The sequence below is a fragment of the Taudactylus pleione genome, unplaced genomic scaffold (genome assembly GCF_031769625.1).
Source record: "Taudactylus pleione unplaced genomic scaffold, aTauple2 ptg000198l, whole genome shotgun sequence".
NCBI classification, from domain to species: Eukaryota; Metazoa; Chordata; class Amphibia; order Anura; family Myobatrachidae; genus Taudactylus; species Taudactylus pleione.
Genome location: NW_028284600.1, coordinates 9,672,692 through 9,688,046, shown reverse-complemented (window position 1 = coordinate 9,688,046; position 15,355 = coordinate 9,672,692). Strand labels below are relative to the sequence as shown.

At 44.7% G+C, this 15,355-nt stretch overlaps 1 protein-coding gene across 1 annotated transcript in view; it reads left to right on the top strand.

Annotated features, from left to right (window-relative positions):
• LOC148518851 (alpha-2-macroglobulin-like) overlaps positions 1-15,355 on the top strand; it is a 239,391-nt gene that overhangs the window by 151,372 nt on the left and 72,664 nt on the right. The window contains exon 27 of the mRNA XM_088476973.1: positions 469-631. Coding sequence (XP_088333099.1) covers positions 469-631 — 163 coding nt within the window. The remainder of the gene's footprint in view (positions 1-468; positions 632-15,355) is intronic.

The window sequence follows — 15,355 nt, the reverse complement described above, 5'->3', positions numbered from 1 at the left end:
AAAAATAACTCTGATAACAAATGTTTATCATTTTTTATATTTGATTTATCATCATTAATTATGAACTGTATGCAGAACATGTTATTTGACAATTGTTAAACACTTCAGTATCACAATCCCATCCTACTTTTGAAACCTTCCTATTAATTTTCCCATTCTTTTGTATTCCACTTTCTTCCAAAAATTAAATCATTTGTTTCTTGAGGTCTTTTTGTGGGTGGGGAGCCTTATATTTCTCTGCGAAAGGGTTGGGGATGCTCTCCCTCTCGAATCCAGGTAAGCAGAAGATTCTTATAAACCATGAGAAGATTAACATTTATATATTTAATACACAGTCTTTGTATGCTGTATTATAATTTTAAAATTGACTCATCATAGAGCCGACAACCAATTGCACACATAGGATTAGATCAAATGAATTTGGACCAACAGGTTCTTTTCAGGTAACACTGTAAACTTATGTTTCAGGATCCTATGATTATGGCTGCTGTGTCCTGCATTAGGAAGACTGCAGTTAAAGTTAGCAGTGTATACAGCCAGGCTATGATGGCTTATGCCTTTACTCTCTCTGGGAATACAGCACTTAGTAAAATTATGATGAATAAACTGGATGAAAATGCAGTGCATGGAGGTGAGTGATGCCTCCATCTGTATATATTACAAGAGCTTATAAAATCTTGTTCAGTGTATAGAGAGGTGCCAGACAAGCTAGCAGTCATCAGGACAATTCCATGTAGAGCAATTCTGTTCTATAAACTAACTTATGCCATAAGGATCTTACATGTGGCTGTGTATTATTATATTATTACCATAGATTTGTAAAGCACCAAAGTGCTCCACAATACACGACCATGGAGGAACCAGAACATACATAAAACATAAACATATAAGATAGACAAAATAAATGCAAAGGGTAAGAAAAACCTCGCTCATGAAAGCGCTTACACTCTAAATGGAAGAGCGGGGCGATCATGTGGAGCAGTGAGAACTTATGAGATCAGTGTTCCTGCAGCATTTAAGAAGGATTAAAGCAGGCATAGCTGGTTGAGACTTTCCAGAGAGGAGGCGGTTACATCAGTCATGGCAGGAGGTGATGAGATAGTGGATAAGATTTTTGGTACAGTCGGGAGTGAAAAACAAAAAGTTGTATTCTGGCAGTATTAATAAGGCTTGGACAACAGGAACTGCATATTCAGGCACATACTGTACTGAGAATTGATAATGTCTAAAGCTGGGTACACACTAAACAATGTGTGTACCCAGTGACCTCATCAGTGATGGACCCGGTGGGTGTGCCGGCATCGGTAAGTGCATACACACTTGTCGATGCCAGGAACAACGAACGACAGCGGGGGTGGGAGTGAGGCCATGCTGCATTCGGCTGTGTGGCACGGCTAACGACATCCCCAGATTCAGCTGCAAATACAGATGACTGGGGATGTCGTTAGTGACCCGCGGGAGCATGCATCACTAGCGATCTAGTGCGTACACACTGGACAATAAAACAAATTTGTCATAACTATGTGTCGTTATCGGAAAAACAATTTATAATGTTGTCTAGTGTGTACGTAGCTTAAGAGACAGTGAGAGTATGAAAGAGATAGCAAAGGTGTACATGTTAGTGACTATGTAATATACTCTGTGACTTATCTGTTATGGGCAATACCTTTATTTAAAAAAAAAACATTCAGGGGATTGTACTCATTCAGGCCACTAGGGGCAACAGTTTCCAGAGTAAAGATCCACTTCGCCTCCAGTTTGCGGAGGCTCAATTTACGGTCTCCGCTTTTTAATGGTTTGGGGACCCAATCAATCATAAGGCATTTAAAAGCCGCCACCTGATGTCCTGCTTGTAAAAAATGTACAGTGACCGGCTTATCTGATTTTCCCGAGGTGATTGCTTGTCTAATCAAGCTGCGATGATTCGCCATTCTCTCCCGAAATACTCGGGTGGTTAGGCCCACATAGGCCAGGCCGCATGGACAAGTAAGCAAGTAGATGACGTGATCCATTAGGCAGTGAAGCTTAAACTTGATCCTAAGTGGCTTCCCACTATGTGGATGTGGGAATGTAGGACCCATCAATAGCGATCTGCAGGTCACACAGGTCGCACACCTGAAACACCCTGGTTTGGCAGTATTCAACCACGATGTAGCATTAGTGGTTGGTCGATTAGTTGGTCGCATCAACAATTCCTTCAGGTTCTGTCCGCCTCAGTACGCCATCATAGGTGGATCATCAAGTTTACCCTTGAAGATCGGGTCCGATGCCACCATGTGCCAATTCCTTTTCACAGATCTTCTGACATCAGAGGACATATAATCATATTGGCTTACAAACGTCATACGGTTATTTTTTACTGTGCTTTTTTTATTATCAGGAAGTCTTTTCCTTGCTCTGGTCAAGCAGCCCTCAATGGTGCTGCTGGAGTAGCCCCTATTTTTGAAGCGTTCACTCATATCTTGTATCTGAGTCTCCACAGTCTCAACATTCGTGACCTCACAGTCATAGGACTCCTAGTCCTGAATCACAATCGCCCCGCCTTTATCAGCAGGGAGAATCGTGATAGAGGAATTATTTTTCAGGGACTGTAATGCATGTCACTGTTCACTGGTCAAATTGTCAAACTGATACCTTGGTTTCGCCTTTTCTATATAACGGTTCATTAGACATAAAAAGGTACGAATGCTGGCGTTATTAGACTGGGGATCAAAAGACCCTGGCCTGGGAAAAGGTAATGTCTCCAAATAGCCCCTATTTGAATCCTTATCAGCAAAGAATTCACGTAATCTTAATTTGCGGCCAAATTTATATTGATCCACTATAAAATTTAACTTATTATGTTTCTGGTAAGGTACAAAGGAAAGACCCAAAGATAGGAGTGATACTTCAGCTGAGGAAAGCTGGTAACTCAATAAATTAAACACCAGATCTACATTCGCTTCCTTCTGCCTCTTCTCCTTATAGCCACCTCTCCTTGGGTGTGGCCTCCATCTCTTGCTACGATGTCCCCTGGGGTGTTTTGAAGTTGTACTAAAAAACCTTTTGGTGGAAGAGAAGAGGAGGCTTCGCTATCAGAGGCAGATTGCAAAGAGGTTGTATCTACTGTAAAAGCCGCCCTACATCTTGTCAATCTTTGATGTCTTAGCGGGCCACAGGGGTTACCAGATAGCCATCTATAAACCTGATGATTAGAATAGTCACTATTTACAGTGTTTAGTTTTTTTTTTTAAGTTGATACTATTCTCTAGACAGTCATACTGAAGCTGTGATGTTTTGACATTTGGATGCTTGTCTTGATAAAGGTCAGCTTTTGACCGAAACGTCGACATGACATATGAATGGATAAGTAAGCATTAAAACAATTTGTTGCTGATACTTGCTCTGGTGAGTGCCCCTTTATTATCCATTGTACATATCTGGACCCGTGACTGGTTCAAATAGTTAGCAGACTTATGTGGCTATATATATATATATATATAATATTAGGGATGTGCAGGCTCGGTTTTACTTGGATTTACTCGGTTCTTATCGCCACTTTACCGCAAATTCGGATTTATTATATTGGCTATCCAAAACACATGATAGGCGATAGCCAATAAAATGCCGTTTAAAGATCCGAGTAAATCCGAGTAAAACCGAACCCGCTCCCCCCTAATATATATATATATATATATATATATATATATGTATATGTATACATTTGTGTATATATATATATGCACACACATGTGTGTATGTGTATATATATATATATATATATATATCAAGCAAATGTACTAATAAAAGCACTACACCAGTAGTTAATGCTGTATGTCCAATAATTAATCCTTATAGATTTATTTCACTCAACACTCCCGTATTCACGGTGGCAGCTTTCGATTTTCTCCAATGAGACCGTTGTTGTAAGGTCCCTCAAAGATTATGTAAGACAAAAGGTGAGAAAGATGTATTCTCCCTGGGACAATGGCGTCTTCAGTCGGTATTCAATATTCATGTACTGTAGGTCACATCATCCGGAAGATGCCTGGCTGCAGTGGCTAGTCTGGAGCAGAGATAGCGCTGGGGAATATATATATATATGTATAATATTGCAAACTTTACTGCCCGATCACTGTGACCAGCAGAGATCGGGACAGAGGCGGAGCGTCAATAGGATGGAGGGGTTATGGATGCCGCCGGCTGAAGTACTCACACACAAGAAGAGAGAAGCCAAGCAGGGAAGCGGTGGCAGGAAGGAGGTGGCCCGGGAGGAGAAGGCATGCTGGGAGATGGTGGCCTGGGAGGAGAAGCCGCGCTGGGAGCAGGTGGCCCGGGAGGAGAAGCCGCGCCGGGAGGAGCCGCGCTGTGAGGAGGTGGTCCGGGCAAACACTAGCAGCCGTCTGGAGGAGGTGGCTTGGGCTGCAGGGCAGGCACAATGTAGCTATTTCACCATGCCGGGAGGAGGGGTTGGATGGGGGGCCGGCCCGGGGATGCAGCCGCCGCCCCGGGTGGAGGTGGTGGAACAGAAGCTGGGACCCACATCGGGAGTGAATACTGCTATGCCGGCAGGCAGCCTGAGGTGAACAGCAGTTAGGGAAGGAGTGCCACAGAGGCTGCCCGATCACTGCTGGCCACAGTGATCGGGATACCATGGAGCCTGCAGCCATGCTGGATGGGGGTGCCGCAGGGTGCCCGATCACTGTGGCCAGCAGTGATCTGGCCACACAGGAGGGGCAGCCACGGGTGCAGAGGGACCAGCAGGTCCCTCTGATATAGGCGGCTGCAGGAAGATTAGTTTCCCACAGCTGCCTAGTGGGCACTTTTGACTGGTCGTATCAGATACAACCATGTCAGGGGAAACCCAGCCTGGTGTGGTCATATCTGATTCAACCGTGCCAGGCAAGTGGTTAAGAGATTCATAAAAATGAATCACAAATCAAACTTTAGTAAATTTACCCCCAGGACTCAGTTCAACTCCTAAATTTAATTGTGTTCGTTTTTCAGGAAAACCAAACCGCACATCTCTAAAGCAGACTTCCATTTATGTAAGTCATGCGTCCTTGGGCATCACTTCTCTCTTACAGGTACATCAGCCTTATTTATCTCAGCCGCTCTGGTAGTGCTCTTGGTAGGTAGATAATAAATCTAAGAAGACTTTGGAGGCAGGTCCTTTTGTGTGGTATGTAATACTTATTTGGGCCAGAACTGAAGCGCATCATTGCTCAGATGACTGGTGTTAATAGTCAGTATCTCCCAGTCCTTCTATCCCATCCTAGAACTCCTAAATTTCGTCCCTTTCGTTTCTGTGGTACAGATGTGTCCTTACACATGTTTTCTCACTAAAAAGCCCCTCTCGGTGTGCCAGGTCCCATGAAACTCTACTAGTGCCAGGCGTCTTTTTAGCCAAAAATACAACTAAGTCGCAATGCAACTAGGATGCACCAGCAGACTGTGTTATAATAATGCCACACTTGTATATCTATGCACTACTGAGTATCTGAATCTGTATACGAAGTGCTAAAATGTAGCGCCCGCAGCTTTTTTTCACTCCGAGTTCCATGGTACTTCATATACAATCTCAGGTGCACACAGATTTACAAGTGTTGCATATCAAATTAATCAGCACCGTCTGTGTCATAGTCACATCGCATTGTGACTTAGAAACATTTTTATAGATGCATTTTTGCCAAAGAAAAGATGCCCAGCATTAGCAGAGTAGCACAGGACCTGGAATCTCACTTTCCGCAAGGCATATCACGCTGTGTGGCATATTGAATCTAGATGTATGAGGACACATCTATTCAGTAGGTTCCAGCCTCTACCCACCAGAGGTACAGTGCAATGCTACAGAGCAGGTCAATTCAGAGGGCGTTTGACCAAGGGGTATCACTGTCCAGGCTTCCATAGAGGCAACAGGTCCTCCATATTACTCTTGTGAGGAAGGGCCCAGGTTCACCTATGTAGGGGCCCACCTTTTTTTAGTTCCAGGATGTCTGTTCCTGGTCAACCACAGACATTTGGATCAGAGGGGTTCTTTACAGAGGTTACATATTGGACCTGGAGGGAACTCATCCCCATTGATATTTTGCAACTCCTCCTCCTTGGAACCAGCTCAGGAGAGGGGCACTGATGGGTGTAATTCACAAACTTTTGGCTTCAGGAGTCATGATCCCAGTCCGTTGTCAAAGCTGGATTAGTGGCTGAGACGGAATCAGCGTAAAAATTAGCGTGCGCAACGCCATCTTGCGAATGGCAGCTAGACTCCATTCTAGAAACAAGAATCTGCAAGACACCATTTTGCGAATGACCGCCCAGCGCCATTTTAGCTAAACTCACACTTAAGTACATATGGCAATGCTACTATTGGCATCATGTGATCGCATATTTTACCATACCTCATACGCACATTAATACACACAGTTGCGCTGTTAATATGTCGCACATTAGTGAATACATAATAGCCTACATGCAAACACTGTTTAGTAGCTGCATGCATGTGCAATCACATAGCAAACCAGTGTCTTTTCTCATATCCCTAATACTTACATAATGCACACTTACACAAAAGGTTCCATAGCTATAAAGTAAAAGATCCAAGTTTTATTTATTTATTACAAATGTTGTGAAATAAGGACTATTTGGTATCTAAGGTTTAATACATGATAAATAAGCTGTGTTTGATATTATACTGATCTGCACTTTATCCACAGCTTTTCAGTATCATCGGTGTGAAGATCGGAACATGCGTTCGCAACTTATAAACCGTAAAGACATAAAGAACCAAAATGTACTTTGTAAAACCAACAGTCTAGATTTGCATGAGGCGGGAAAACGAAGGCAACCAGCTGTTAGAGGCTGGACTGTGGCCATTTGAATCAACCTGTTAAGTGCCTTGTACCAAATGCACCGTGAAGGAGAAGCAATGGAATCGCAACAAGACCTCTCTTTTGTTCAGCTTATTTCTGGGGGGGTATAAAAATGTGTGCTCTGACCCTGGGTTTCTAGTTATTCTGCTGATTGCTGATTGACGGAGGTCTCTTGCTGATGCCGGAATCTGGTCCCAGAGCGCTTGCGTATGTATAACTGTATCTTGGGTCTGTATAATTTCTTTGCGCTAAATTGTACTTAGATCACAGCGTGTATTATCTGTCCTTTGGTTGAATAATACTTTGTGCTTTGGAAACACATGTTCAAGGTCTAAAGTCTTTATTTTACTGTATGACTGTGTATGCAAATAGCGTAAATCTTAGAGGTTATAGGCAGGTTTAGAAGGTATAGGTAGGAAGGTATATCGTCAGTATCCTTAGTTGGGGGCTCGTAGTGAAGTCACGTACCTAATCACACGATATATACACGGATATCTATATCTCAGCAAAGGGTGGATAGTGGCCACAAGCAGTCTTACCTGTAACCATTCGATGCTGAGAGATCGCTACCCGTTATCGTGTGACCAAGAGACGCTGACTAGAATCCAGGGACAAGAGAGTAAGAAGTTTGTTTTCCTTTGTTGATAGTATTTTGCGTTTAAAAGGGGTGTCGCAGTATTGCGCACGCGGCTAAGTTGCAGTTTTGCGTGCAATAGAGATGCACTTTTGCATACGCAGCTAAGGGTACGTCATACGGTTGTGTGGTAGTCGCATCATTGTGTATGCGACTAGTCGCACAATAGTGTATATGCATTTCCGGTTGTGCTGCCAAGTGTGTATTTTTCTGCGCAGGAAAAAAGTGTATCAGCAAGTATTTGTTTAGGGCGTAACATGGGACCTAAATGTTAAGGGTATCGTAGGATCCTTAAGTACTAGGCACAGGAGTCGGCCTAGTGACTCGGTAGCAGCTTACCGTTTACTTTACTCAAAGCAGGTGTATGGGTTGTTATTTTTGTTAGGGTTCAGCCCCCAGCGTGATTATAGCGTTCAGTCATCAATGTGTGTGATCTGTTAGGCTTATTTGAACACTATAATTGAACCGCATAATTTTGGTTAACTTGTGATTGTGAGCTGGTGGGAGGGTGGACGAAATCAACTGGAACACAAAGGGTACTTTGCTGCCCCCTAGCAGTTGAAAGGTAGTCAAAAAGGGATTGCTGAGTGGTAGCGGCCTTTACTTCCATAGGTGAGTGGAAGCATCTAGAAGTCCTCCATAGGGTTTGTGGATACACCCTTTTTCAAAGGCGTCCACAGGTAAGTGAAAGTATCTTATTTGTCTTTCACCAGTTTAAATTTTTATTAAAAAACGTAGGAGTTGTCCCAAGATGGGAGCCACGCAAACAGTAGAAATGTTAGACAATGATGTGCTGCTAATGGAAGCGCCGCTTGGGTCGGCCCGTCGTATTATGTATACTAAGTACGGTACTTATGCAATAAGGTATTGTGACGTATGATTTAAAATAACGATGAAGAGTGTTAGACCGTTTCCCAGAATTGGTAGTTTTGATAAAGATGTATTGGATAATGTCCGGGATCAAATCAGTCTGATGCGCTCTCGAGAGAAAAAGGTAAAGTACTATGAATGTTTAAAATTGTGGCAGCATGAAGGGCTTAAAAATGTGCAAGCGACGCAAACTAGTGTTGCGAGCGCATTGCCAGTAAATACACCCGCGGCGCTGGATTGCAATGTGTGCGAGCCGCAAAATGGCGCGCACATGCGGCAAGGTAGCATTGCGGAAGGTATTGCCAGTAGTTCACACGCACCACCGCCACCTTATGTGGATGGAGGTGCAGATACAGTTATTGAAAAAACTCATAAAAATGTAACAAGCAACTTGTACCCTCTCTTAAGTAACCATAAAGAAAATGTTTATGATGTGGATGATGAGCCTATTGTTATGTTTGGCGTTTCCCATGCAGTGCACATGCTAGATGCGACACCACGTGGTGCCACCATCTCCATCTGTAGCAGCACGGGAAGTGTTAAACTCCTCTGCGCCCGTGGAGGAAGTTGTTAATACTATACATTGCAGCAACAGACAAAACTCCCAGCCAAGTAATAAGGTCAAAGGTAGCAATGCGGCCAGTCTGCATCACATCCAGACAATCACTGTTCCGAATGGGAATGCGGATGCGAACGGAGTTGTACCTATAAGGGATGTAGTAATGCATTGTCCTTGGACAAGAGCAGAACTAAATTCCATTATAAATTATTTCCCCGATCCCAAAAAGGAATTAGCCAAATGTCAAAGATTTTTGAGAAATTTGGGTAGTTCTCATGAGCCCACCAATAAAGATTGTCGAGTGGTGTTAAGGGCCTGTCTACCACGCAATATCAACGTGACAAAATTTATCATGGATTGTGTATTGGATGGTGACGTTCCCTTAACAGACCAAGTAAACCAAGGTAATATTACCCGTATTATAACTCAACTGGGTGTATATTTTCCAGTAGTAGTTAACTGGAACAAAATTGTCACCATAAAGCAAAAGGAGAGTGAATTTGCAGAAGATTATTGTGACCGGGCTCTGCAGGCTATAACCCAGTACAGAGGATATTAAAGATAGCATTCACAACAGGGGAATGATTGTCACCATACTCATGGGTGGCCTTAAAGAGAACCTAAAAACGCAGGTTCAGACCTCACAGCCTGGCTGGAGGGGAGTCACAATAGATACCCTCATAGAATCTGCCATAGAACATGACAAAAACAAGTCAAAGAAGGGAGAGACACAGAGCAAGAAACTAATGGCTGTCAGTATTCAAGCTCTGGAAGGAATGACGGTAACATCACAGCCAGCAGACACACCTGCGCCCCACACACACACCTGCACCTGAACAGTTACACGCCCTCACTAGTCCCACACCACAGCAAACACAACCCTATCCCACTTACCCTGCACAAAAACAAGTCCCATACTATCCACAAACTACATATCCCCCACCATATCTTTTCCCTCAATACCTTTACCCATACACACCACCTCTCCCTCCAGCACAACTCGCACAACAACCCATTTCTTCATCCAATCCATGAATGTGTTTTAATTGTAACCAGCCAGGACATGTAAGTAGAAACTGTACGGCAAAAAGGGTAGGACCCCCAAATTAGGGAAAACCTGGATATCCCCATAAGGGATATGCACAGAGACCAGCAACTGTCCAACAGGCACCAGCTCCAAATGTGGCTGTTAATGCTTTATTGGAGACTGGGAGCCAACGCTAGGGGTCAGGTCATACCTGTAGTCTACAGATAGTCAGGTTAACGGGAGGTACTAGGGAAGAGCCAGTCATGATGGTTGATGTAGCTGGTACTAAATATCCTTTTCTTGTAGACACAGGGGTGACCAGGTCAGTGATAAAATCTCCCGTTAATTTACAGGTAACCAATGAGACAGTACCAGCAATGGGCGTAATGGGTAAAGTGCAACATTATCCTTTAACAAAATCCATAGAGGTTACTATCGGGCCGTTGCCTTCCAGGCATTCTTTCCTTCTGGCTGCTGCGGCTCCTACTAACCTACTGGGAAGAGATTTGTTATGTAAGATGGGATGTGTCATATATTGCACCCCTGATGGTGTATTTCTAGATATCCCAGAGAGAGTTGCGCACGAGGTGAGGGATATGTTGACAATCCCCAAAGGATAATGTATCACTCTACCAGTGTAAATGGAAATCCATCTCAGGTAGATCAAATGTTATCCCAAATTCCAGATTCACTTTGGACCAAGGACGGACAGTACACTGGATTAATGGCAAACGTAAGCCCCGTAATGGTAAACTTAAAAAGCAGTAGACAGGCTCCAAAAATTCCTCAGTACCCACAAAAACAGGAGGTAGAATTAGGAGTTTATCCAATAAATGAACGATTATTACAACAGGGAATTTTAGTTTGTACAGCTAGTGTTGCCAACAGTCCCATCTTCCCGGTGAAAAAGAGTGGTGGGAGGGGTTACATGCTGGTACAAGACCTTAGAACTGTTAATAAGGTGGTAGAAAGCCAATTTCCCATGGTGCCAAATCCAGCTGTCATTCTTATGCAGATCCCACCAAAAGCAACCCATTTCACTGTCATTGATCTCTGATCTGCTTTCTTCTCTGTACCTCTTCATCCTGACTGTCAGTACCTTTTCACTTTCACATATAGGGGTGTACAATACACACAATTGCCCCAGGGTTTCATAGACAGCGCCAGTATCTTCTCCCAGGCCTTGCACGACTGTTTACAATCTTTTAAACCTGCCAGTGGGTCTGTTCTAATCCAATATGTGGACAATTTATTGAAATGTTCTGATTCATTTATGTCATGTTTAAATGATACTAAACTTTTGTTGCTTCACCTCTCGCACACAGGACATAAGGTTGCTAAGAACAAACTACATCCGTGCCAATCCAGAGTAAAGTATTTGGGACACTGCCTAACTCTGGGGTTATGACATCTCACAAATCACAGAATCCAGGCCATACAGAACATGACACTGCCGCAGAACCAACAGCAAATTCGTACCTTCTTGGGAATGTGTGGATACTGTAGAATGTGGATCCCAGGTTTTTCTATTCTGGCATTGCCTTTACAGGACTTAGGGGATCATTCAGACCCGGTCGTTAGCGCCGATGCGCTCGGACCGGGTCGATGGTCCCCCCACAGAGAATGCGCACGACTGCGCCGGCACCGTCGTGCGCATGCATGAGACCCGCTACGACCAACAGCGCCAGTCATAGCGGGTCTCGATCCAAAGGGGGCAAGCTGTTGATGTTGATTGACAGCTCGCCCCGTTTGGAAGGCGGGCCGGGGGGGTGGCAGCCCAAACGGGGCGTTCCCATGGGAACGCCTACCGTTTGGGGGCAGCCCACTGACATCACTAGTGATGTCAGTGGAGAGCTTCCGGCTCAGACATAGCCAGAAGTTCTCCGGGGCTTACGACAAGGGAGACCCTACCCTAGGGTCTCGTCGTAAGCCACGATGGTCGCGATGGACTTGACCATCGCGACCATCACCTTTAGGCGGTCGCAAGCCTTACCACCACAAAGGAGGACGTCTTGAAAATTCAAGAGGTCCTCCCCTCATTCAGACCGACCGCACGCTCTGTGTGATCAGCTCTGAATGAGGTCCTTAGTCTCTTCCTCAAAGCCCGACCATGTCATACACACAGAGGAATCAGAGCAGGCTTTCCTTAATCTTAAGGATAGTCTGACAAAAGCACCTGCATTGGGAATACCTGATTATGAAAAACCTTTGATTTGTATTGTACGGAAGCCGATGGTTGTGCTGCAGATGTCCTCACACAAAAACATGGTGATGCCAGTAGGCCCGTAGCATACTACAGTGCACAATTGGACACTGTAGCAAGATCACTCCCAACGTGTTTAAGAAGTGTAGCAGCGACAGCTCTATTGGTGAGTAAAAGTGAGAACGTAGTATTGGGCCATGATATGATTGTCTACACTCCCCATGCTGTATCTGCTCTGCTGAACTCTGCCCAAACCAGACATGTCTCTTCAGTTAGGTTTACCAAATGGGAACTAGCTCTAATTGCACCTGCAAACATCACTGTTAAAAGATGGAGTACGCTGAATCCTGCAACGTATTTACCATATGTACAACATGATGTACAAAGGGTGGAAGGAGACGGGTTGCTGGCGGGAAGTGAGTTCAGCGGACATAATGATACACAAGATTGTATGGAATATCTGAATCAGACCTTTACTGCTAGACCTGACATACGTGACACACCTTTAGAGAATATGAATGTGACATTTTACACGGATGGGAGTTGTCATAGACAAACAGACACAGGTGAGTTAGGTACAGGTTATGCTGTTGTAAATGACACAGACATCATAGAAGCTGAACCTCTTGGTCCTCCTCACTCAGCCCAGGTTGCAGAGTTAGTAGCACTAAGAAGAGCATGTGAATTGGCAGCAGGCAAATCTGCTAACATTTACACTGACTCTAGGTACGCGTTCGGAGTCGTGCACGATTTTGGAGCTCTATGGCTTCTGAGAAATTTTATGACAGCAGCAGGCACACCAGTTGCACATTCCAGACACATAAAACATCTTTTAAAAGCAATCCAACTGCCCAAAACGGTGGCAGTAATTAAGTGCAAAGCCCATACATGTGAGAGTGACCCGATGTCACTAGGCAACAACAGAGCTGATGAAGCTGCAAAGTGGGCAGCAGGGTTTTACCAACAGAACAAATTATGTCTTTCCAAACAATTGATATGCTGAAACTAATTGAGATGCAAAATTTGTGTTCAATCCAGGAAAAGTCCATCTGGAAGTCCAAGGGATGTGGGCAAGAGTCCTCCGGGCTCTGGAGGGACGGACAAGGTAAGCCAGTAGCCCCCAAAGCATATTACCCTAGCCTGGCTGAGGCAGCACACGGTCTGACTCATCTGGGAAAGCAAGGTATGTGCAAAATGGTGAGAGCATACTGGTGCGCACCGGGTTTTTCTTCACAGGCAGAAAAGAGAGCAATGTCCTGTCTGACCTGCTTGAGGAAGAACATAGGGAAAGTGATCCCTACCGAACCATCCCACATTCCACTGACTGATAGGCCTTTCCAGGTAATACAAATTGATTTCATCCAATTACCACCCTGCAGGAATCTGAAGTATGTATTAGTGTGTACTGACGTATTTTCCAACTGGGTCGAGGCCTACCCGGCAGCCACTAATACTGCTGCATTTACTGCCAAGAAAATAGTACAGGAATTTGTATGCAGATACGGTATCCCTAAAATTATCGAGAGTGACAGGGGTACCCATTTCACAGGTGATGTCTTTCAGAATATGTGTAAACTGATGGGTATTAATAGTCGACTTCACACCCCCTACCGACCGCAAGCCAGCACCAAGGTAGAGAGGATGAACGGGACTATTAAAAATAACCTAAGTAAAATCATGGCAGAGACTGGACTAGGATGGCCAGAAGCATTACCATTGGTCCTGCATAGCAAAAGGACCACTCCTAGACCCCCTCTAAATCTGTCCCCCTTTGAAACACTGTTTGGTAGGCAACCTCATTTGATTATAAGTCCACATGACGACTTGAAGGGTAACAACGAGGTAACTGTAAAGTATCTTATATCAATGAGTAAACAGTTAAAACAGCAACAGCAGAAACTGAAATTGTTGTCCCATGATATGCCTGAAACTAACAGTCATGATGTTGCACCAGGAGAATATGTTATGATCAGAAATTTGTTGCGTTCAGGTTGTTTGACTGATCGGTGGGAAGAACCGTACCAGGTGCTGCTGACAAGTACTACATCTTTGAAGGTGGCTGAGAGAGATACCTGGGTCCATTCCACTCACTGCAAAAAGGTCAGCCAACCGGTGGAGAAACAAGGCGGAGACAAGGCTGATAACGTGGACCTGTAAATCGCAAGCTTGTTCCGGGAGGATTGAAAAGGTCGTAGTGAGATACCTGAACTAAAAGAAATTTGCAGGTCTTTGTTGTGACAATGGACTGGCCTGCTGTGTTCATTTTCATATTCTCTTCTAGAGTGTTCACCATCCTGGTTGGTTCGGGAATGTCCGGTTTCTGTGTCGGGGGACCGATAGAGGAGATGGGAGCAGATGGCAGCGCTGATGGAGTGGAGTCAGGAGGAGTGCTAATGCCAATCAGGGGAGTGTTTGACCAATCTTAGTACTGTAATTGTTAAATGAGCTGTTATTTCGGATTCTCGGGAACGGTGTGGAGGTTTATCGTCTGAAGAATCCTGTATTTGTGAGTTTTGTGGGTCACTAGTTGATGAGGACTGTATCCAAAGGTGCCAACCTAAATATAACCCCATACTGTGGTGGGTATCCTTTAGAGGATTATCATAGCATGGTAGGCAAAGTTTTAAATCAAACTGATTGTTGGGTGTGCTCACATGTGCCACAGGGTCAACATAATGTAGGGTTGGTGCCATTTTCACAGAATATCACGGAAATTTTAGAAGTGCAATAAGGGAAAACCTTGGATGGAAAAATCCTCTCATCCAAACCACCTCATTTCAAACTATGGCCCTCATTCAGACCCACTCGCGAGTGGCTGTCCGCTCGCAAGTGGGTCGATGGTCTGCATTGCGCATGTGCACGACGGAGGGAGCTCCGTCGTGCGCATGCGCGAGACGCGCCGAGCGAAGGACTTTCCTTCGCTCGGAGTGTCTCATCAAAGGGGGCGTGCTGTCGATGTTGACTGACAGCACGCCCCCTTTGGTGGGCATGCCGGGGGCGTGCCTGCCAGACGGAGGCGTTCCCAAGGGAACGCATACCGTCTGAAGCTGGCCCCACTGACATCACTAGTGATGTCAGTGGGAGTGATTTTGGCTCTGATTAAGCCAAAATCACTCCTGGCCTTGTGGTTGAAAACCTCAACCGCAGGCTGTTGCTCGCAGTGGCGATGGTCGCGATGGTCAAGACCATCGTGACCATCATCCTGCATGCTCGT